The 24712-nt window shown below is 40.2% G+C and overlaps 1 protein-coding gene across 3 annotated transcripts; it reads right to left on the reverse strand.

Moving 5' to 3' along the window:
* Positions 1 to 2205: 2205 nt before the first annotated feature.
* On the reverse strand, positions 2206 to 15263 carry RPP40 (ribonuclease P/MRP subunit p40). Of its 3 annotated transcripts, none has more exons than XM_005525316.2 (8): positions 15144 to 15263; positions 12647 to 12791; positions 11076 to 11144; positions 8976 to 9071; positions 7699 to 7824; positions 4316 to 4514; positions 3280 to 3414; positions 2206 to 2482 (listed from the first exon to the last, which is right to left on the reverse strand). In XM_005525316.2, exons 1-8 carry the CDS (start codon positions 15261 to 15263, stop codon positions 2284 to 2286), a joined length of 1089 nt encoding a protein of 362 aa, XP_005525373.2. In that variant the 3' UTR covers positions 2206 to 2283. The 3 variants fall into 3 exon arrangements, with proteins under 3 accessions (XP_005525373.2, XP_087919357.1, XP_087919354.1); XM_088063231.1 differs by lacking the exon at positions 15144 to 15263 and adding an exon at positions 13999 to 14331; XM_088063228.1 differs by lacking the exon at positions 15144 to 15263 and adding an exon at positions 13408 to 13467.
* Between the last annotated feature and the right edge of the window lie 9449 nt (positions 15264 to 24712).

Consider the following 24712-nt stretch of genomic DNA (forward strand, 5'->3'; position numbering starts at 1 on the left):
TGCCTATGCTCTCAGCATTACTACTTGTTAATGAAACCTGTTTCACATCAAGTGCATTGTGTGAGGGCATGTCCACGGCATTCTTCCCAGAAATGTGTCTGCAGTAACATCACAGTGGGACTCAGCTCCACGAGTTGCCCTGTAAGAAAGAACCACACCCTCCTTTTGAAAGTAGAGACTGTGTGTGTGTAGGTGTCATGGTTTTAAAACAGTAACTAAAAAAATTACTTATTTCTTGCTGTGAGATATGGATTAGAGCAAGAGCAAAACAGGCTTAAAACTTAAAAAGGAATAAAGGAAGTTTATTAACAAACTACAAGAATAAGAACACCAGAATAAACTTCCAGAAAACCCTTTTTATCCCCTACTACCCACCATTCCCTTGTTCACATGACACAAAAACTTTGGAACTTTGGTGTTTAAAACAGTCCCAATTCTTGCTAGAGTCTTTTCATCAGTCTTTGTAGAGAAACAGAAGTCTCTTTCTGCTAATCTATGGAGTTTCTCACAAGAAAAACTATTTCTATTATAGCTTTCTATTTTTCTGATGTCAGCTGCCCGGAAACCTCGTCATCAGAATTTACTCCTCCCATTTCACATCACTCTGAGGTGTGTATGGGCCATGGGTCTAGGGATGTCATTTTAAGGATGAGTTATTCAAAGGCAAAAAGTCTTCATCTGTCTTTGTGAGCTCCACTGGAAAACAGTTTTCTCATTGCCCCCCAAGGCTTCAAATCTTCGCTCAACTCTATTCTAGCACTTCACTGTATCACAATTACTCTACTTTTTACTCAAAATCCACACTTTGAACACTCTATTCCTCCCTATATACTCTGTCCTGAATTAAAAGAGTTTTCCAAGACCTTATTGTCCATCTCCATAGCTTTAACAGAAAAATATTTCAGCTTATAAATCATCTCCTTATTCTCTACCTTTTCTGAAGCTTAATTATTTTCTTTACTGTCTCTGATAGTTTATAGAGTCTCTTTACATGTTGATTACTCTCTTTTTCTCTCTCTGGATAAAAGGATTAATCTGCAAGTCTCATCTGGGTAATGAAAAGTTTAAAATCTTGCCCAGGCTTTGTAGATGGTTCTGTGATCTCTGCTGGAGCAGCAGCTGGAGTTGTCTGCGATGGAAGATTCTTCATGGCTGCTCTGGAGAGTGTGGTCACTGCCTCAGCCTGCCGCAGGTCAAGAGCTTTTTTTCCCCTTTCTTTACTCAGCAGTCTCTGGTGAATTCAGACACGGCAAAAACTGCAGCCGAGCCAGGGACCGGCCTGGCCCGGCCAGAGCCCTGGGCAAGCCCCGCAGGCCCCATCTCCCGGCTGGGAGCCGCTGGGCCCAGCCCAGCCCCTGCCCGGGCCACATGGCCTGGGCAGGGAACGGGAGGCCAGCTGGAGCTCTGTTACCTTTCACACCAGGAAATAAAGAGAACAAGAGTGCTCTGACTTTACATCTTAAGGAGGTGTTCACAGGTTGACTTAACTTTTTAATGGTCAAAACTGCTGTCAGTTCTTAGAAATGACTGATAATTGGTCAGGAGGAAAGACTCCCATCAGCCACCAGCAGCTTCAACTTTCCTTAGCTCCCAAAGCTATCTTAAAGGTAAAGCCACCCCATGACAGTAGGTCAATTAAGAAACTAAACAGCAGACTTCTACACCACTGTCAGAAACACACTTCTGTTTTTATGGAAACATAACCAACTGTGATCTGCAAAATCAGGGGTGCAGGTCAGTAAGCCATTTTTTCCACTTTTCATGGGTGCACTTCCCAGTGCCACACACCTTCTCCTCACCTTTATTCTCCTAGCCCCTACCAAATCAGGGAGAACACATCTCCCCCTCTGATTTTTTTTGCTAGCATGTAAGCTGAAGTATCTTAAACAGGGATATAAAGGTTTTGCAGATCTTTAATGTAAATAAATAAAACAATCCCAAAGTGGGCTTTCCTGTAAAATATTTTAGCTAGCAATCTGTAAAGCTAACTTTCAAATTCCAAATTTGCTCCTGGAAAAGAGGACTACCTACAGTCAATTCCTGAGAAAAACTCTCAAAAACTTAACTTTTCCTGAAAGCTGTGAAGTTTTGTGAAGTTTTTCAGAAGGCGTTGTATGACAGTGAAGAAACAAAAATCCATTCCTTCCATTGGCTACAAATAACAAAAATATGAACAGCCTCTTAGTACTTAATCTGTTACATAACTACATGTATAAAAAATATTTTATTAATTTTCTGTCAGTAACAAGGGATTATTAGAGAACAACTGCTGTGGACATAGCTTTATGGCGGACAATCATCATGAGCTCCTACAGCCATCTGAAGCCAATAGTCCAGATTTCTAAAAATGACAAAATTGTACAAGTTCTCTCCTCCTTTGTGGAAACCATGTTCACTTTCTCTCCAGGAGACAGGGCTGTCTGCAAAGCCATGCACAGTTAAGGTCAGCCAATACGCCAGTTTTGGTTCACCAAAATAGCAACTGCAAGCAAGAAGACAAGATAATCAGTGGTTATAATGGAATAAGCAGCACATTCAAGTCTACAGTATAAAGTAAAACAGTCAAAGACACACTTTAGTGAAAATTTATTAACAGTTAAGAAGTTTAGTCCATAATAAATAAGCTCAAAAGAAAATACTCAGAAAAGCTTAGGGAAAAAAGTAAGACTGACTATCTATTATTCCTACCATAGTTTTATACATGGCAAATCCGCAAGTTGTAGCAATTAGAAAAAGTTCTAAGTTGTAAAGTAGCAATTCTGACTTTGCTACAGGATGCACTGTCTTTCAGAAAATTGAACATTTAATGAGAACAATTGCTATCGGAGAAGAAAAAAGACATTGGAGGAAGTAATGTAGTCTAAGGCTATGCTTGACACAAATACTTTTACCACCAGAGAGGAAACAGATTATGAATAATCAAAACCAGATATTATCCATTCCACATTTTAAAGATGTAGGAGTACCATACAGCCACAGTTTCTCAGAAATTCAGATAAAACCAAAGTCATAACTAGAATACATGGCAGGCTTTTTCAGATTTGAGGCATCCAAAATTGTTTATTATTTTTTATGCTTTTATAATTGTAAATTATAAAATTATAATTTATAATTTTTTAATGCTGATGTCTGCTTCCAGCTCATTTCCTAATTAAAAAAAAAAAATCTTCATTTATATATTTAGCTATTTATTTCCAACTGAAAAGTATTTAAAAGTGATTTCAAATAAGAAGTTTTGAGTACAAGTGTTATAGTAAATGTTATCCTGTCAGCCCTTACCACAGCTGCTCCAATAACTGAATGATCTTCTCAGGAATTATAAAGCCTGTGATTGTGCATAAAAAAGCTTTTTCCACCACTGTGTTGGGCTCAGGACAGCAATAGGTTGATAAGAAGCTGGAGGATTTGTTGTCTCTGGGAGGAAAAAACACATAAAGCAACTGAAATAAATTTGTCTTAAATATTCTATAGGATGTCTTAGTAATCAAAACCTGTACCAAACAAATAGGATCTATGTATAACATCTAAATTAATGCCAAAGTAATTAATGACCAAGCAATCAATACAAAAGATCTCATGGTGCTGTGGATTAATCCTGTAAGCACCCAAACACCACACAGCTGCTCCCTCCCTCACTCCCACCTGGAACTGAAAGGGTAATGGAAGAAAATGCATGGGTTGAGATAAAGACAATTTAATAAGCAGAGGAAAAGTCCCACATGAAAGCAAAGCACACAAAGGATTTAATATTTCCCATGGGCAGCAGACGTGCAGCCATCTCCAGGAAGGCAGGGCTTCTAACTGACTTGGGAAGACAAATGCTGGAACTCCAAACATTTCTCAACCATCCTTGCCCCAGCTTTTGCTGCTGAGCATGTGACCATAACCCATGATGTGGGATATTCCTCTGCTCAGCTGGGGTTTTCTGTGCTGGCTGGGTTCTCTCCCAGCCTCCTGCCCACCCCCAGCCTCCTCACTGGCAGGGCTGTAGGAGAGACAGAAAAGGGCCTTCAGACTGTGCAAGCCCTGCCCATCAATAGTTAAAACATCCTGTTATCAACACTCTTGGTCACAGATCCAAAGCACAGCACCACACCAGTTACTAAGAGGAAAATTATCCCAGCCCAATTCAGTATATATAGGTACCCCTAAAAACACAGATAAAGTAATTCAAGACTTACAACATTTAACTGCATAAAAGACTCCCACTTACAAAACACTCTCTGTCTTAATTATTATTAACTATTTCTTAAAATGAATTGTGGCTTCCTTTACTTAAAACATGTTTAAAGATCAAACAAATTCAAGTACTTACAAGCTGACTTGATTCAAGACAGCACCCAGCCATTCAAACAGCTCCTCTGTACTGCAGGACTCCTCCGGTTTTCCTTGCAGATCATTACTTTGTAACACTGGACACTGCAAGTCCCTTAAGGTGCTGAATGTTATTTTTGGCTTCAGGGCCTGTATTTGGTTTTTTGAAAAGTATGACATCAATGTTGATCCCTCTGCACCTTAACAACACAGTACCACAAACAGCTGTTATGAAACTGCTAAACAAAAGAAGCAATGAATACATGAAACATTTGTGTATAAACAAAAAAACGCAGTGTGAAACTGCTTGTGTGCTTTTAATCCCTGGCAAAACCTTAGAATCTTCAGCTTCCTTATGTTCTTGGAAATAAAAGTTAGTGCAAGATTCAGCAGCTTCGTACAGGTCAGTAAATTTGCTAACTACAAAGCGTAGATTTGTCAATAGAAAATTCAAGCAGAATTAACTGCATGGGTAATAAAATGAGCTTGTTAACAAGAGGAACTCAGAGTGCTCCTGAAAAGGAACAGACAAAATGGAGCAGGAACATCATCTCTGAACAGCATTTCCCCTGAATAATGGAAAAGTGAGCATGTGATATTAGGTTTTAGAACAGATTTATCAATAATGTCAGGAGAAATTACAGAATAATCTGGAGCATAAGGACTGAAGCGAGAGGAAAGAGGGTAAAGAAATAAAAATACATCACAAATGTCACTTCCCTAGAAGAATAAACTCACCCCCACCCCCCACTCCCTGGTAACCCTTCAAATGCAGTATGGCTCTAAGAGTTAAACGCACCTTGATGGACTTGTGGGAAAGTACTAGTAAGAGATCCAAACCAGCAGGTACCTAGATTAAAAAACTAACCTAAGCAGGCATATTTTAAGTATAGAGATATGACCAACTTGCTTTTGAAGGAGGAAGGTAATTGACATGGGATAAATTATCCTAAATTTCAAATTCCAGATAATGTGTGCTATTTTCAAAAAGTAAAAATGGGTGTCTAGGAGACCGAGAAATAATGCCTTACTCATGAAAAGTCTGAAGTGCAGAGCAATATCTAAATACCACAGGAAAGGCATGTGTAAACAGCAGAAATTCAAGAATAGGGTAGAGCACACTGTGGAATACTATATGTAAAATTTTCTATCAGAAAATATGGGCTGCCTAAAGTCTAATCAGCCATATTTACGTCATCAAGGACAATAATTTGGGGAAGTAGAAAAAGGAGGGTTGAGCTCTTCTTTTTTTTTCAGAGATTCCTCTTCAAAAAAAAAAAGGTTACTCCAAAGGGCACAGTGACAAAGACAGGCAGTCACTGAATTCTTCTTAATGTAGTATTTTCATATACATATATTTAAGTCTGAAGAGTGCCAGAAGAGATTATCTTCCTTACATTCTATTGGCATTTGTTAGCCCAACAGGTTCAAAGAACATACAATGTTGCCCTAGAATTCCTAGTAAAATTCAGAAAATCATACATTTTACATGTCTGCTGCATGTGGGAGCCTCAGCTATAGCCTAAATGCAGGAAATCTCAAAAACTACAGTCAAGACCCTAACAGAACAATTCCTCTAGCTACAGCACAGCTTTCTATGTTAACCGCAACCAGGCACATCATCAAAGCTTTTCAGAGGCCACTGAACTTCATCCAATAAACACGTGAAATTGTGATAGAAATTACAGCAATAGAAAAAAGATTGTATTGCCTCTGTCATTAAAGACATGAGATGCTCCATACTCCCTTTTCCTGTTCTTCTTGGTGCCAAAACCACAATGTGGGAAAATTGGGTATGAAAACCAAAAATACTACAGTGCTGGCCATAGCAAGGAACACCAGTTATCAGCAGGAAGGCTGAAAGCAGAATGTTCAGAGGACACAGATTCTCTTGACAAAATACAGCCCACTTTTTTCCTTACAGCAAAATCTACACAACGTCTCATATCTATTAATAAAAACCTAAAAAAGTTTTATTTTTGTCAGTACTAAGGAACTAATAGTCTTTTGTGTGTTATGAGGACAAGATTCTTGCACAGAAAGGCATTCAGATTTAATTGTATATTCAGGAAATTACTGACCTGACCTGCTATTCTCCCTGAACACTGTTAACATGGGCAGCAGCAACAAACATAAGAAAAATAGTGGCCCTAGAGGCGTTTTGCTCTCTGTCCAGGATCAATAAATCCAAGCAAGCTGAGCGTGAAGATCTGCCACCTCAGCTGGATTTATGTCACCATTTATGGTAGCAACAGCCTTCACCGTGCCTCTTTCCTGAAGATTACAAGGACGGGAATTGCAAGCCTTTAAACAATTTCTGCATGACAAACAAGGAAGCATCCTTGTCATATGATTGTACTTAGAAAGGGGGAGGGAAACATGAAGGAATAAAGTGAAACATGGGACACTCCTAAGGGAGCTTGTAAGCAGCTTCCATTTCTCAGATCAGTTAACTCCTTCTCAGACTTGGCCTTGAAGAGCCAGGAAGAATGAACAATATAAAGAGGAGATGGGAAAGCATTCTCAGGGACCTTTCTAATATCCCTTCTCCCAAGTGTGGAGACTCAGAGCAAAACAACACCAAAAGCTACACATCTGTGATGAAGAAAACCATGTTTTTCAGTACAGACACTTGCAGTTTTCATCAGTTCTATGCAAATGTTACATATCCCCACATACAGCCTGTTCTGAGGTAATACAGACAATGGGGGACTTTGAAAAAATTCCCTCAGAGGAGGAAGAATACTTGAGACCAGAAGAAAAAAATAGTGTAATTAGAAAACCGTACATAAACAAATACTAGAAGATTATTTGAAACAGTACAATTTCTTATAGCAACCTTTTATTTGGTTCCAAGCTCAAACAAATACTTGAGAATAAAGTGATCAAACAGCACTCTGTGTATCTGGGTGCATGGCACAACATGTAAACAGGGAATCTGAACACGTCCTGTAACTACTGAGGAAATCAAAGTTCCCCATCCCAAGTATGTAACTAGATACATAACTTATGTGTATTAATAAAAATTAAAAAAAACAAAAAAAACCATTATTGATAATAGTAAGGTATGTCACAAATTTATAAAGAAGAGGCAGCAGGATCAAATAGACAAAGTTTTGCCAGAAAGCCTGGGTAACACAGAGAAAGGAAATGATCTCCTATGAATCACTGCTGTGTTCCTGAACTGAGATGTTCCGTGCACAGGAAGTAACATCCTCCCCACCCCAAACAAATAAACAAACAAAAAATCCCACCTATATGCATCTTAATATAACTTTTCCCTCCACTGAAAATGTATTTGGACAATCAACAGAAAAATAAGTAAATTAAAAATATTTGGACCTCATGGCAGTTGTATTTTAGTTTTACATTTAGTTTTTTTACCTGTATTATACCAAGCCAGTAGGAAGTCAAATTCTAAAGGTTTCTTTTCTTTCAAGGCCCAAAGCACTCTGTTATGTTTCTTGCTCTCAGGGTGAAAGCCAGCATCAGTCAAGTCAATAGTGATAACTGCAAAAAATGCACAATAGCTATTGGTATCCAGTTGAAACAAATTTTATTATTAAATTAGAAGAGCACAAAGAAACCAAAGATCATTAAACTTCCTCTTTACGGCTATAGAATCTTTATAAAGAATTTGATTATGCAAATACAACTCCCCATTATATAAATAAATATTCGCCTCCTGCTGTCCTTATTTTGATATAATCTGGAACTGCTTCCTAGTGACTAGAGGGACAAATTCCTCTTGAAATGGCACTGACATAAGTCCCTGAACAGTGCCTTAAAAATACCTTGGTAGTTAGGCAAGCTACTAGTAAAAATAAAAACATAAACTAGAATTTCTAACAACAAAAGTCATGTATACAGCAATGACACTTTTTCAATAGGTTGGTTTTTCCTAGGGGAATTGTCCCATGGATAAGTTATATTTATTTTTCAAATGGAAATTTCATTATACATTCTGATGATCAGAATGGTAAAATGATGTCCCATATTGCCAAAACACTTACTAGAGATGACAAGTTTCCCTTCCTAATGTTTTTATGTAACTATACCTCTCAGCTGCTGCAAATTCCCATACATTTGAGATGTACAGTGTTCATGTTTGGGTATTTTTATTTCCTTAAAAGACAAATTAATAAAATTCACACTCAAGATGTCTCCTCTGCAGCTGTTAAAAAATTATGTTTTTCAAGTACTTGGTACATGGAGATTACCATTTTAAATGTGCGAAACATAATACAATTCTCCCTTTCAAGCATGCAGTCTTGGGTGAGGCTCTTCACTGATTCTGTCCAGAGAACACATTTTAAATACCTCCTTAATGAGTTTAAAATTTTCTGACTTAAATCAGAAAGTATAGACACTATGCCGAGTATGCAAAAATTCTTGAGTCCCATATCACTCCAGTAGAAACAACACAATGAGAAATTAAAATTTTATAGAGTACTGCATTTGTGTCCTTAAAGCTGTTTGACTACTTGGATAAAAAGTACTTTCTCTCTTCAGGCAGTCATTGTATTTGCATCTGGAAAAATATAACCAACCCAGACAACAATTTTAGTGAAATTTTAATTTCACTTAATTTTAGTGAAAGGGAAGTTTCAACATCCTAACAAGGTGCTTCTTAAATAAGCCCTGTTTATATAAATACTTACTATATCTCATTACTTTTTTGCCTGAATACCGAGAAGGACGACCTTGCAGTCCAAGTTCCTCGTAAGTATCCTTATCCACTGACAGAATTAGTTTACCTATAAACAAAATAAATTTTAGTAGAAATAATCTTCTACTTGGTTCCCTTTGAAGTCTTTTGAGAACTGTATACCTTTCACAACATTAGCTTCGGATCAATGGTATTACTAATGTAATGCAGACTCCTTAGTTCCAGTTAAATGGATTACCAGATTAATCCTTAAAAAAAAAAAGGTTATAACTCAATTATTCTTTTTTTATCAAAGAGGTCTTGTGAACTAGAGTAAGAAAAGCATAACATTATTCCTGAGATAATCATAGCTTTTTTACTGTACTACTCAGTTTATTGTCTCCATCTTTCCTCCACTCATCCTCCACCACTTGCTGCGTCATATAGCTGAGCACTACATTGCACAAGGGCCTGATTTAGTAAACATTCATGCTCAACATGCACTGCTCAACTAAATAAACAAAAGCAGTTCCTCCAAGTCCAGTGGGACTACTAACACTGAGTAAACTATGCTTGTTAGCCATGAGCTGATACGTGCTGGAACAACTCTGCTTCTGTGCTCATAACCCAGATCTGGCTGCTGCTGCTTGGTACAGAGCTTCACACAACAGCTTGCTCTCTGCCACAGTCCTTGGGTTCTACTGCACAAGTAACAGCACAGCACAGAACACAAGACTGAAGAGGAAGAGTTCAGACAGTGACATGGCCAGGAACTGTAACACTGTCTCTGCAGTACTTGTGCACTGCTTGTAACACCTGTATCACACAAACTCCACCGCTATCAAGTATCCATTTTGCCAGGACTGTGCTAACAGACGCATAAAAGAATTCTTCTGAACAATCTGAATTTATTCATGCCCTCAAGGGCACCTGTCATATTACAGCTTCTTAGCCTAGAGGCCAAATAGACCAATTTGTATTTCTATTATCTCTTATATACTCTTAAACAAGAGTACAATAAGACAATGTAATGGAAGCTCAAAATAGCTTCATTTTCTCACCTGAGATGCTGGACATTTTATAATGTCATCTCATAAAACTGTGATGCATTTGAAATAGACTTTTAACATGTTACACAGTTCCTAGGGAATCACAGAATCCTCATAGAATCATCAAAGGGTTTGGGTTGGAAGGGACAGTAAAATCACCCAGTTCCAACTACCCTGCCATGGGCAGGAACACCTTTCACTAGACCAGGTTCCTCAAAGCCCCATCCAACCTGGCCTTAAACACTTCCAGGGATGGGGGACCACAACTTCTCTGGACAACTTGTTCCAGCACCTTGCCATCCTCACAGTAAAGACTTTTTTGCTAATATCCAATCTAACCCTGTTGGGGTGTGACACTGGTATTTGGGTTCTTCTACCCAGGACTAAGACTGACAAGAGAGAGGCTACTGTGTGCTGCACTGCAGCATTTTCTATCGAATCACTTATTATTACCCAAAAATCCCTAGAAGGAGATGAAGAAGGAATAAGAAGGAGAATGCGACAACACCCTAATTCCTCCTAAATCTCGTCTCTTATTTAGTAAAATAGCTTAAACCTTGAACTCTAACTTTCTCACCCAGTGACCCAAAAAAACTATCTAACCCACACACTCACATTCCCACTTTCTCTACTTAACTTTAACAGCTGTCTCCATGGTGTTATGTGAAACTTAGTGCTCTCTTGGGTGTACCAGACCCAAGGAGGTCTGGTAGACCAGTAGGAAACAAGAAGTTGGAATGCAATGCTTTCAGAAAAATAATTCCCTGTAGCAATAGCAATTATGGTTGAAGCACTGACAATCTGACTATACATAAGCGAAGCTGATTTTTATTGTTTTTTAATTTCCATTAGATTAAAAAAACAGTTTAACAGTATGAATGAAAAAAAGAGCTAAAACTAGTATTTTTTCAAATTCACACATATTTCTAACAAAGTCAGCAAGTACAGTAAGCATTATTTTCCAGTTTACATCATTCCAAATTAAAAAAAAAAGTAAAAATAAATAAGAACAACACAGACCACAATTGACACATATTACTTAAACCAAAACAAATCCTCCATACCATTTGGTAGCAGAGCTGCAGTATTATCTTGATCAATTTTTGTCCTATAGGTAAGTGCGTAGCATGAACCTTTAACAGTAAAGCAGAAAAACATGAGATTACACAGTCTGTAAAGACAGACATGACAAGATAAAAATTCACTTCAAGACAATCAAACATGAAACATCATCTGAATCACACTTGTGTTTTCATCAACTTTCTTCCACCTTCTCAAGCAAAATGGCATTGTTATTATTTCTATAAACCCTGTTCTGACAATATTTTAAAGAACCTATAATAGGGATAATGTTAATAATATGCCCCAATATGAAAACATTTTCTTTCCTTCCACCTGTGACTCTCCCCAGTCAGCAAATGGAAAACCCAATTTCTTCTCAGATGTATTTTTATCACACAAAGACAAGGTGGAAGATGCTCACATTACTAAATAATTTTGTCACATTATCTGCCACTAATTGATTTTGTTTTTTAAAATACAAGTGTCAGATGCTGTGAACTCTGTGTACAAATGTTGTATTGCTTCCATAACACTACTGGCATAAGAAACATTAATGAGATTAAAGGAAATAAGAAAAGAGTCACACATTTAGCAAGTAATGGATCTCTTGTTCTCCTGTTTCATGTACATGTTCTCTGTTCTCCTCTCTTTTCTCTGTAATTTTTTTTTCTCTCTGGCTATCAGCTGAAGGGTACAATAGCTATCATAAGCCAAAGGAGCGGGCTCTTGTCGCTAAAGGACACAAAATGATTCACACAAACACTTTTCAGTGTTAGAACAGGAAAGAACCAACTTTTATTCTCTGACTCCAGTATTTACAGATTCTCAACAATGACCAAGGATTGGATAATTAAGTTACCACCTTCCCAAGCACACTGGTCATGCAAAACGTCCATCAAAAGACATTTCTTAGAAGGAATGTGATAAACAACCTATGTTTATAGAACTTTCATGGGAATGTAACTAGAACTATGAAAACATTATCAGAAGGCTTTTGTTTTCAGGGCAACAGGCTCTGCTAGATGACAACAGCATGGTCTGACTATGCAACAGCAAGAGGCTGTATCTTTCTTTGCATCCTCTTTACTCTTAGTGGGTATGGATGAGCTGTCACAGCTCTCTCAGTGAAAAATAAAAAATAAGGAAGCATATTTTTCTCTTGCCTGCTGTGAAACACAGTTCAGCACAGCCCTGTGTTGAAGTATGAAGGAACAAGAAAGGGTGAAGAAAGATTTCTACAGGAATCTGCATAAAGGTGAAGTGTAGAAGAAACAGGTGTGAAGATACATGGAAGCCCTCTTGAAAGCTGGCTTTCAGAATTGAGATAGAATAGGGAGAAATTTATAAGGAACACTCACAGGAGTTTTGGACCCTGTGGGTGTAAACAAATATCACACATGACAAAACAGAAAAAAGCATATAAACAAATTCATGCAGAATTTGCTTAGTACTTTTCCTTCCCTTTCTTTAAAACACTTTTCAGAATAAATAATAATAAGACTATTACAATTTTACTGCACTATAAAAAAAGTACATTATGACTGCGTTTGTTCTGTTCTGATTTCCTCCTTACCTTTCTTCACAAAAGCATCAATGAATTCATGAGCAACCAATTCATGAAGGGGTAAATTCCTCACCAGGTAGTACTCTCCAATATCTGCAACTGTGCTTTTCAGCACTTCAGGTAGCATGCCACATTCCGGGATCAAAAAAGACACCTATTAGGAACACAGCTGTAATGTAAATCCCATCATAAAACATGTTCTGAAAAAAACCCAACCAAACAAAACAACAAGAAATACAAAAGAAAACCTCTACTTTTCAAAGACCTATCAGTATATTATATGAAAATGAGATGGACAAAAATAATATCAGGGTCTTCAAAATATACCAATATTATATCAATATTGTAATATATCAATTTTCATAGTCTGTAGGTACACCAAATGCATTATTTGGTGGTTTGGGTTTTGATTTTTTGCTTGTTTGGGTTTTTTCTTTTGCTTTTTTTTCCCTATACAATAGTATTTGATGTATTATGTAAATACATGATATTACACAGCATGAGGTAACAGAAGATCTTGTTTCACATCATTATACATTTAGCTTGATGTTGCACTCGGACACCTCCTTCAGCCCTTGCTGGAGCACTTGTTGAAGCAGTTGTAACTAAAAATGTAGGCTAAGAATTTCTGTAATCTTAGCGAAAAAGCAAAGACCAAAGTAGAATCTTTATCTTTTGCTTAAAACCCTTCCTGTACATTTTCCATAGGCCAAGAGAACCCTGAAGTCTGGCAGACCAGGTAAAACAAGGTAACATGGGCAAGTATGAACCTTCCCAGGCAGCATAAAGGTCTGTCCACCTGCTCCTCCTTCCATCCCTCAAAAAAACTTCTTTTCCAAAGCTCTTGGAGAAGAGGTGTGTATCTCCCTTAGCGAGTGTTCAAGAGAAGTAAGGACTGAAAAATGAGCTGCCTTCCACATCAGTAGGAAACTTTCTGATTAGCTGCTAAAATATGTCTCAGAAGTCAGAAACAGTTAACAATTAGCCCAAAATTACAGGGAATGAGAAGGGGGTTATGAAACAGGGTCCTGCCTGATTGCTGCAAAATGTGTAATACCTAAAAACTTTCTTAAGGAAGGATGTTCTTTGATGTTTGGTCTTTGTACACTTTCAAGCCTAATCAACAAGAAGGGAGATTTTATCCATGAAACAACAGCACAGTTAACGAGCCCTAAGTGAAGTCCAGGTCTCTTTGTTAAAGTTTAGGGCTGGACATGCTTCAGTGATCTCAGACCTAGGGTGAGCTTAACAATGCTTGGAGAGAAGGATGTACCACTGATAGCGGGCAGAAAGAATGCAGAATTTACAGGCCACAAGGACATTTGGCAGAACTCCCAAGATAAGAATGAAACTTAACAAACCCAGCAACTGTGCTGAATCAGCTCTGAGTGGATGAAAGACAAATTCCGGCAGGTGGGGATCACGGCCACCGACTCACGGACCACCGACCCCAAAGCAGAGAAGGACTAAGCATGCGGATTAATTAGCATGGGAGACTCATTAACCAACAGCAGATAGAATACTAATTTATAAGAGAACCACGTAACTTGTAGCCAATGAACACTAATTCCTGTGTTTGGTAAAATGTAGTCGAAAGTTTTGATAGGTGGTGCGCTTGATTTGTGGAAAGCTCCGCCTTACAGCCTGAGCGGAATAAACACTGTCTCCTTTCTAAACTGGAGCCTGCGCCTGTGTCTAGAGAGCTCCTAAAATCGGCACCATCACCTGTCCCACTGGCTCACCCCTCTTGCTCCTCCTGCCCGCCCCGTCCTTCACTCCTGGAGGAAGGAAAGAGTTTGTTTCTCCCACGCTGCGGGAGACCACAAACACGAGGGGGGCTAATTTGCCTTTTTTAATCCGCCTCCCCAAAAATGAGGCGCGCGGGCCGGCTCTGGCAAGGACGGAGGAGCCCCGCACAACACCGAGTCCCGGCAACGCGTCCCTGGAGCGGCCGACGGGCAGAACCCCCGGGGACGGGCGGCGCGGGAGCCTCAGGCAGCTCTGACCCTTCCCGCACCTTCCCTTCCCGCACCTTCCCTTCCCGCACCTTCCCTTCCCGCACCTTCCCTTCCCGCACCTTCCCTTCCCTTCCCGCACCTTCCTTCCCGCACCTTCCCGCACCTTCCCGCACCTTCCCGCACCTTCCCTTCCCTTCCCGCACCTTCCCTTCCCGCACCTTCCCTTCCCGCACCTTCCCGCACCTTCCCGCACCTTCCCGCACCTTCCCTTCCCTTCCCTTCCCTTCCCTTCCCTTCCCTTCCCTTCCCTTCCCTTCCCTTCCCTTCCCTTCCCTTCCCTTCCCTTCCCTTCCCTTCCCTTCCCTTCCCTTCCCTTCCCTTCCCTTCCCTTCCCTTCCCTTCCCTTCCCTTCCCTTCCCTTCCCTTCCCTCCCCTCCCCTCCCCTCCCCTCCCCTCCCCTCCCCCCCCCTCCCCCCCCCTCCCCTCCCCCCTCCTCCCCTCCCCTCCCTGAGGGGATCCCGCCGAGGCCCCGGGCCCGCGCCACTCACGCGGCAGCTGTAGGCGTGGTCCCGCACGTGCGCCGCGTGCCGCGAGCGCGGGTGGCGCGCGTGGCCCCGCTCGCACACCAGCAGGTGCCGCGGCGCGCGCCCGAGCTGCGCCGGCAGCATCCCGAATCCCTCCCGCCCGCCTTCCTCCTCCTCCTCCTCCTCCTCTGCCGCCGACCGGAGCTGCCAGACGCGGAAGGCCGGGAAGGGGCCGTGCCGTGAGGTCACGTCCGCCGGCTCCGGCGGCGCAGCTGCTTCCGCTGTGGCGGCGGCGGCGGGGCGGCGGTGGCCGCTGTCGCCGGTGCCGTGCCCAGCGCTCTCGGTGCCTGCGGGGTGTGAGCAGCCCCGGCACGGATCGGACACCGGCCCCGCAGGGGCTGGGCGTGCATCTGCTGAGTGCGCGGTGGCTTAAGCAGGGCGGTGGTTCAGTGCCCGGAGGGAGCAGCCAGGCTGCAGACGGACCTTCTCCGAGAGCCTGGAGTGACAGGACAAGGGGCAATGGCTTCAAAGTGAGAGAGAGTAGGGTTAGAATAGATACTAAGATTAAATTCTTTACTGTGAGGGAGGTGAGGCACTGGAACAGGTTGCCCAGAGAAGCTGTGGATGCCTCATCCCTGGAAGTGTTCAAGGCCAGGTTGGATGGAGCAACCTGCTGTGGTGGAAGGTGTCCCTGCCCACGGTAGGGGTGATAGAACCGGATGATCTTTCCCGTCCCTTCCAACCCAAACTACCCAGAAAGTTGCTTGGTGCCGTTTTAAGTTAAATTGGAAGCCACGAAGGCAGGGGACCGGCAAAAGAAACAGGAGCCAAAGCGGGACCCTGCCTGGGATGTGTTTTGTCGTCTCACCGCCCGGTCTGTACCTTTCGCACAAAGCATGCACAAAAATTCCGCCTTTTCCGCCTTCCTGCAGTGTTCCTTTCGCCGGTCCCCTGGCTTCGTGGCTTCCAATTTAACTTACAATGGCACCAAGCAGCTCTCCGGGTAGTTTCTGTGCCCAGCACAGTCGCTAGTGCAGTTCTGTCTCGTTAGGCTGTCCCCCTTTGCTCCAGGGCATGATCCCAGCGCCCGTGTGCCGGAGGGACAGCGGGACACTGCTGCTGCTCCGAGCCCCGTGCTTCGTGCCCTGCATCGAGGTGGAGCCGCGCCTCGGCAGGTCACTGGCGTGGAGGAGGGCTGAATTCCGCACTGACTGTGTAAATCACATCGGCTGGATTCAGAAAAGGCTGTGTAATCACACTTCTAAGCATGCAAACGTTAATGGGGAAGGAGCTCCATGATTAATGCCAGCTATTATCACACCCGCGAGCAGAAGGCTCTGTGGGCAGACGAGCCTCGCAATGCGGCCATCAGAAAGCCTGTGCTACTAAAGGGGTGAAAAGTTCAGGCCTCTGATCAATAAGCCCACAGAGTCAGGCAGGAAATTTCAGCTATACTCAAAGCAGCATGTGGAGGGGTTTTTTATTGTTGGTTTGATTTGATCTTTTTGGCGGGGGGAACTGTTTTTGTGGGGTGCATTGGGGCTTTTTTGGAGCTTCTCTATGCTAATACAATTTATGCTTTCTTCAGGGGATACGAATGGATGGGAAGAGAATTGAGGAAAAAATATCTTGGGGAAGGGTCAAGAGAGTCAAGATTCATGGGTGCTTATTCAGTATTAAGTCAGTATTTTATGGATTCTGTCAGGAGTGTAGTTGGCTGCAGCACAGTGGAGCACTGAAGGATTCACATCACTGTTCAGTCAGTTTGGTTCATATGTCAGGCAATTAATTTTAACCCACCCTTAGTCATAGATATTGGCTGTCCTATTACAGAGCATGTGTGTTTTAGAGAACTCCCTGAAGATACTGACTACTTTTAAAAACCCGCTTAGAAGTCCAGTAGTCTGTGTTGTAACATACAGAATTTCCCTATCTCTAAATGAGACATAAATCATGTGTATATATATATATATGTGTGTGTGTGTCTGTGTGTGTGTGTACTAATTGTTGGTTAATGCTGACATTTTTATAGTGGTTGTTACAGTTTTATGAGTAATTTGATATGGGATTTATTTATATTGTAAAAAAACAAACAAAAACCTCCAAAACAAAACAACAAAACAACAAAAAACAAAAAAACCCAAAACAAACCCCCAAACCTTTTAAACTTTTAATATTTTAAATAATTTAAGGTGTAAAGCTATCACAGTTTCCCCAAGGATTTCAAACCCGTGACAGGATAATGCAGTTTTACAGCAATTCAGTTTCTGCATGCTTAAAGACAGTTACAAGATATAGTAAAGAGGAAAGGATTGCCTTGAGGCAACTTGTGGCAATAGGTTGGAATACAGAAAGATCTCTCTAATACTTCCTGGGACTTGTGAAATTTGATTCTGATTTTGTGTAAAATGACTGAGTTTGGAAAGAAAAGTCTGATCTTCACATTATGTACAATATCTTTTTGTGAAGCCCAGCTGCTTCTGGAATATACTTTTTTCACTATGGAAGAACAATCTTAAATGCTGGATTTTCTGATTTAAAAAAAACAACATTATTAAAATATTTAGAGTTTCATGAAATTAAATCTAAACAAGTATATGAAATCAAATCTAAACAAGTATTCATCACAGGCTTTTGATACTGATTTGTGTCTTTAAGATGAATCAAAGTATTTTTCTTTTCAGTAAATCCTCCCCTGTGTGGTTTCTGCACTAACATTAAATTCTGCCTCTTGTTGCACATTTAACCTCTCACAAGGGCCACGTTTCAAGCACTTATTTCTCCTGATTCAGGGATTGAAAAAAGAAATTTTTTCTTTCTTAAATAGTTTTGACTAGAGAAGGAAGGAAGTTGCCTAAATCTTTTAACCTTGCCTATTAGTACTTCACAAAACAGAAACAAATGGGTACCTCTGGCACAGTGTTCATCTAAAAATAATAAAATGCATGAGACTTGATATAAATAATAAAATGCAATTTACTTGATCAGCATCAACTGGTTATTTTTCATGGAGGAAAGTAGAAAGACGATCAAGATGTGGGCAGTTAGCTCTATACCCTGTTTTTTACACACTTTACATGTTCAGAGAGATGATGGACTCTAAAAAAGGTCCCGGTCAGACTTGTTCTTTAAGGGGCTTACAGACAAAGCTCTACCCAGCTACTTCCCAAAGCGGCCGTTCAAGCCAGGAAGATCAGTGGATGCTAACTGTGGATCAAGCTGTTAGATTTGGTTTAAAATGCCACTAAAACCCCCATCCAACCAACCATCTGATCTGTTTTTCTTAGAGCTAAGCCCTTGGTAATCTGGGAAACTTCCTACTCACTCAGTTTTGTGGTATTACAGTGGTAGAAGAAATGAGAGGGATAATTACTCCAAAAAGGTTCTGGAGAGCAAGAGTGTGTTCCATCTATATTCAAGCAGGGTCATCACCTCCACTTGCCTCCCAAGGATCAGATTTTGTCAGGGCCCTGCATGATACTGAGGAATTTTCATGCACTTTCTCTCTCCTCCTAAACAAATCAATTGTCCTCCACATTATGGCTAATATGAGGCACATGTACTCTGTTTTCTATTCACAAGTCCTTGCAGCAGGTAACAAACTGTGGCCACGTCCCTCCAGTTGCCCCTTCACCTGCTGGGAAACATCCTAGGGAACACTTCCACACCCACCTCGACCTTCCATGGGCAATAAAGATGTCCTTCTCCTTGTTCCATAACAAACGGGGAAAATGCTGCATTTTCCATTGCTAAGGTCTCCTCTCCTGGCGTGACAGATAACAGGCACCATTTCCCCTCAAACTGAATAACCAATTAACACAATCGTGTTAAACTCATTGTAGCAGTTTTGTTCTCAATCTGTACATAATTTTCCCAGTTATATGAGCTGGTGTGCTTAAAGGATAGTAATTGTCCCACAATACAGAATAAATAAATTAAATGCAGAAATTGTCTCAATAATATCCTTAGAACATTTTATTTCTAGTAACAGTGCTAGGATTGCTTCAGATCACACTGTTACTTTAATACATCACCAGGAAGATACAGAATGCAAAGCAAAGAGAAAATATGACTAAGCATTCCTCCCTGTCCAGACCTTAAAAAAACCAAAAAAGGTAGCACAGAAATTTAAAAGTAAAGGAGCACTTTCCCAAGATCAGTGCACAGTACTTCCTTCCTGTCACAGCTCAAGCTTCCAGACTGCTTCAAGGAGAGGATTTGCCATTCCCACCAATAAATTAGTAATATTTCTTGTACCTGTTACTGTTAACTCTTTTGTGTATTACTGCATATTATTAATAAATATTGAGATTGAGATTGAGTGGCAAGGCCACTGTCATTTTTCTCTTGCTAAACTGACACCCCCAAATTATAAAAGATCCTGTGCTGCACGTCAGACCAATCTTGTGTGGGACTGGCTCTTTCCACCAAGGATGGGTGCCAAAGTTTGGCCCTGCAAGTTTAGCACAGTAAAATTTCAATCATCTTTTTGCAATGCATCATCAGAGCCATCAGTTGCTGGTTTCAAGCACAGAGAAGCTGGAGATGGTGCCAGCAGAGGAAGGAAGCCACAGGGAGAGGAGCCTGTTCTTTCAGCCAGCTGGAAGCCTGTTTCTCTATGGTTGGATGGAGAGTTTGCCTCAGCCATCCTGCCTGCACTCAAGTTCTCAAAAAGCAGTTACTAGAGTGCTTGGATTCACAATTTCTCTCCCTAACAGTATCTATGAAATCAAGCAACAGAAACTGTATAGTATTCAAAATAACCCAAGATTAAAAAAAGACCCAGACCCACAAACAAACCAAAACCACATCCCTTGGCAAGAGTAGTATTTTCAGCAAGATCTAATTGTTTAGGGGCCAGTGCGGCATTATCAAAAGTTTGAAATAAGAGTTGTATATTTAATTTATTTGAGCAAGATTCAAAGTTTCAGCCTAGAAGTACACAAAAAATATTCTCCCTGCCCTCACCTTCCAACTTTGCTAATGTTAAACTGGCTCACAGGAACAACAGAAGCAAGTCTTGTTCAGGAAGTATTTAAAAGACTATGGGAAGGTTAATCATCAAGTTAAGGTAAATACACACATATATATGCCTATAAACACATGAGAGTAATATGAGAGGCCAGGAGCACAGATAAGAGTATAAACACAGAAGAATCACAGGAATCTGTGGATTATGTTTTAAACCTAAATTTTGGTGATTTTAAAACAATTCTGTTTTCTAGAAATAAAGTTTTATCCAAACAACTGGGGAAAATGTGAAATTTTCTCCATTATTTTTTTTCATGCTTAAGTGTTTGAAGAAAAATTTTGAAGAAAAGCTTTGCCACTGCAAGTTGGCTCTTTGCCTGCACAACCCATTCACACAAAATCTGCTGCTGATTGCAATGATGAGAAGGAAAATTAATTTAATATTTAGAACTTGTGTCTTTGACCTTCTAGCAGGTTGCACTCAGATCAACTTCTTCCTGTACTTGATGCTTTGTTTGGGAATATGTTAAGGAACAGGCAAACCTTGCCTGGATTTTTGTTTTAGACAAAAAATCCAGACAAGAAACTGCACCGTCCATTAAATCAAGCAAAGAGCAAAAATTGGACCAGTGTGAACACATCTCAAATAAGCTTTTAGACTTCACTGGTTGCCTGGAGAATTACAGCTCTCTGCAGAACATACTGAAAGGTGACCACCTCACTGCTTTTATCCACTGCTCTTAAATGTGAGAAATAAAGAATGCAATTTGCATCTTGTTGCAGCTGAGTGACAAAACTTTATGGGTCTTCTGTTCTGTAACATGAATCAAGAAATGATGACTACACAGATTCATTTGTAAACCATAGTGATAAGACACCCCCCTGAATATAAGGCAGGAAAGAAACATAGAATTTTGCGCAGAGTCATTAATCTTCAAATTTGAAAGTAAGACAGGAATCACTGTTAAATAGAAACACTCTGCCTTTGGCCAAGATAAACTTTTTGCTCTTGGGAGTGCAAAGGAAGTGATTTCTGTTGGGGAATGAATGCATTTTTTTGTGGGAGAAATAAGAAATGCCATTTTTTCTTCATTTGCCAGGATAACTAGGAAACAGCATATAAAATTAGGTGAAATTAAATGCAATCTTCAAGGCTAACGGGTATTAAAGGAAAACTGCAAAGGAGAGACAATTAGTCTTGAAATAGGTCTTTGAGGTAATCTAGCTGTTTTAAATCACTGAATCCATTTAATATTCACACCGAATATTAATCCATTGCTCTTAAAAGTCTTTCTCAGTTCATCAACTCGTTAATCCCCCTTGGTTGTTAACTTGCTCCTCCTCGTGCCTCCAGCCCGATTAATAATTCATAAGATAACTAGGGGCTCAAAATATTGGTTCCCAAAGACTGGTCTGGCTAATCTTGATCTTGTTGAGTTATCCTTAGATTTGGAAGTTATATGCTCGGATGGAAAGGGTCTGGGTAGCACTCCTTATGTGATTAGGAAATAGTGGTATGTAGGGGAGAGGGGCATTTACTACCAGAAATCAAAGCAACAATTCCAGTGGGATGAGTGAGCAGTGATCTACTTACTGCTGTTGGGAAGAGGGTAGCGTAGAGCAGTGAAAATTTTCTGTTCACTTTAACTGTGCTCAGGCACTTCTGTTTCTTGGATGGGAGACAGAGCAGGGTGTGAATGCCACCACTTCTTCAAGAACATCTTTGTTTTGGAAACAAAGTGCCTTCTTTCAACTGAATCGTTTTTGAACTCCTTACAGTGTGACTTCTTGAAGTATTTTCATACTGAAGTGAGTCCTTCTGCTTCACTGAGTAAAAAGATAGACAACTCAGTTTTGGCACCATTAGGTTGTATTCACAGTCTATCATATTACAGAGACATTAGAAAAGATGTACTGAATCACGGATGTAGCAGCCTTTAAATGTCTCCTCAGTTTGGGAGTGAAAACAAATAGGAGATGTGGGATTTGTTTTTTTGTTTTAGTTGGATATGAAAATGGAGAAAGAAGCAGTGTTACAGCAGATTAGCTCTCCAGCAAAGGACACATATTTTGCTGAACTTATTCTTAAATGTTTACTGCATGAAAATGTATTGAACTATGTATTATCTGCAGATGGCTTGTAAAAGGAACTGCTCTGAATTGTGCCAAGCTAGTAGGAACAAAAAGTCTAAAAGAAATTGATAAAGGTTGAAATTCCAGTTCATGGTGATATGAATCATGATAACATTATTTGGTAAGGTTTTAATGCCATGATCACATACTACTTACATGGCTGGAGGAGTGGGACTTCATTTTCTTTGAATTACAAAGAACACAGAAAGGGAAAGGATGGTCCTGACAAACAGGCAAGTGATTTTCTAGCCTAATGGGACTAAGTTTTATTGCTGCTCCAGACATTATGCACCTGGCAGTGCTATGCAAATTGCTCCAACTAACTTGGCTGCCTAATGCATAGTGATATTTTTCTACCCCAATAACCTAAGCAGTCAGATTTCAGAAGTACTGAGCTCTAGATGAAATCAAATGGAGTGATACGCTGAGTCCATGAAAAATCTTCTATTCTCATAAGCAATTTCAAAAGTCAAGTTGCACACTTCCAAAATGAGCACTTAGAATAAAGGCACACTTTTTACCTTGACCTCTCTGTAGCTTAGCTCTCTAATGCTAAAAATCAGGAATATTTCATCTCACAGTAGTCTACTGTTTCTGAAGCACTTGAAGATACTGTGGTGCTGAGCACAATGGAGGATCCTGTGAGGAAATCTGATCACATCTTCAGAGCAGGACTGGAATACTGTTCAATAAGTCAGGCCTGCAGCTACACTTCGAGTAATGTGGAGGAAAGCAGTGACAAGACCATTAAGTAGCTGTCTATCTTGTGTGCTTAACGAGACGGTCCTGAAAGAAAAATGGCCTAAAAATGCATAATTAAAGGCTGTAAGCTTAATGATGGGCTCCAAAAAAAAAAAAAAAAAATAAAAAAAAAAATTAAAAGAGGGCTGCATTAAGGTTATAAAGGCAATGTGACTTCAGGCAATTTTTAGTGTATTGATGCTTGAATCTGAACTCCCATCATTCTTTTAACATGGATTTTTTGGTAATTAATATTAGGCTCTGTTCTATTATTTAGGAAAAAAGTAATGATACATTGATTTGATGAAATGCAGCATATTGCCCATTGAAATGTGGGCACTACAAAAGAGTAAACAAAGTGTATTTTATTTACCTGAGTTTGCAGGATAAGGTTTATGTGCATCTGTGTTTAAAATTGCTGTTGTTTAACACAAACTTGGATTAGGAACATGTCTTGAGAGAAGTTGCCATTGGCTCTTGAAGGAGCAGTAGCAGACATGAATTTGTGTGTGACAGTAAGCATAGAACTTCAGTGGCTACACCTAGGATCATCTACCCAATTAGGTTTATACTTTACAATGCTTATAACATTTTATAGCATCAACATGGGGGAACATGTTTCCCAATCCCACAAAGCAGTGACTTTGCTGAAATCACGTACACAGATACTCAGAATTAAATACTTGCTAAAATTACTTGGAAAGTCAGGTCAAATAATTTTACCTCACCACCAGCATCACTGCACTTTGTTCAGCAATTCTTTGCAAATTATAATAAAATAACAACAACAACAACAACAACAATAATAATAAATAGTAACAACAACAACTTTTATATCACAGGTGCAGCAGCAACCCTGACTTCATGTTCACACACCTCCTCCTTCATCCTTTAACCAGTGATTCCTGCCTTTTCTTCTCCCCACCCCAGGCTTCAGCAGGTCACCTCTTGAAGTGTGCTAATGCAACTCTTTCATGTTTGTTAGATTACTACCCTGGCAGGATCATGTGTGCCTTTTATTGAAAAGCTTCAACTCTCATTTGCTTCAAACAGAAAGTCCTGGTTTTAGAATGTTTTCTGATTTTAAAGTGTTAGATAACTCTGGTTCCATTTGTGTGACAAGTGATCTTCTACACGTTATTCCAATTTTTCATTTTGTTGCTGGACAGAAATGTGTTTGCAATCAGATGAAACTGAAAAGCAACGACAATCAGCCACACCACCAGATGGAGCTTCCTTTCTGCCTTTCCTGCTGAAGATGCTGAAGCTGTGGAACTGAACTCACTGAGACTGTGGGACTTCAACTGTTTTTATAGTCAGTGAAAGAGAAAACTCCATTTTTATTTCTGGTGATGCAGGACAAAGCATCCCTGCGTTCATAGATGGCTACTTCAGCAGTCTTTGTTTGTGTACGGTTAATGACAGCTATTGTGCCAGTCTTTTGCTTTTACAGGGTTAGGCTCTATCATGCAGTCCTGTTTCTTGTTCATGCACTTGAGAGTTTTCAAGTAGAGGCTCACATATTAGACTGGCATACTAACATTAAAGCAGTGAATATTTCTTCTCCTTTTTCTTTTCTACCATAAAAACCATTAACATTCTTTAGAAAAAAAAATCTCTCTGTATCCAGCCCACTACATAACCTATTTTATTCACTGAAATTCAACTCTGAAGTCTCCTGGTGTGCTTTTAGCAGTACAGTATTGTGTTACAGATTTCTAGTCGCTGGTTTGTATGTACCTCAAATG

The sequence above is a fragment of the Pseudopodoces humilis genome, chromosome 1, assembly GCF_049639895.1.
Source record: "Pseudopodoces humilis isolate 2021_Gansu_Grassland_sample_001 chromosome 1, ASM4963989v1, whole genome shotgun sequence".
Taxonomy (NCBI): Eukaryota; Metazoa; Chordata; class Aves; order Passeriformes; family Paridae; genus Pseudopodoces; species Pseudopodoces humilis.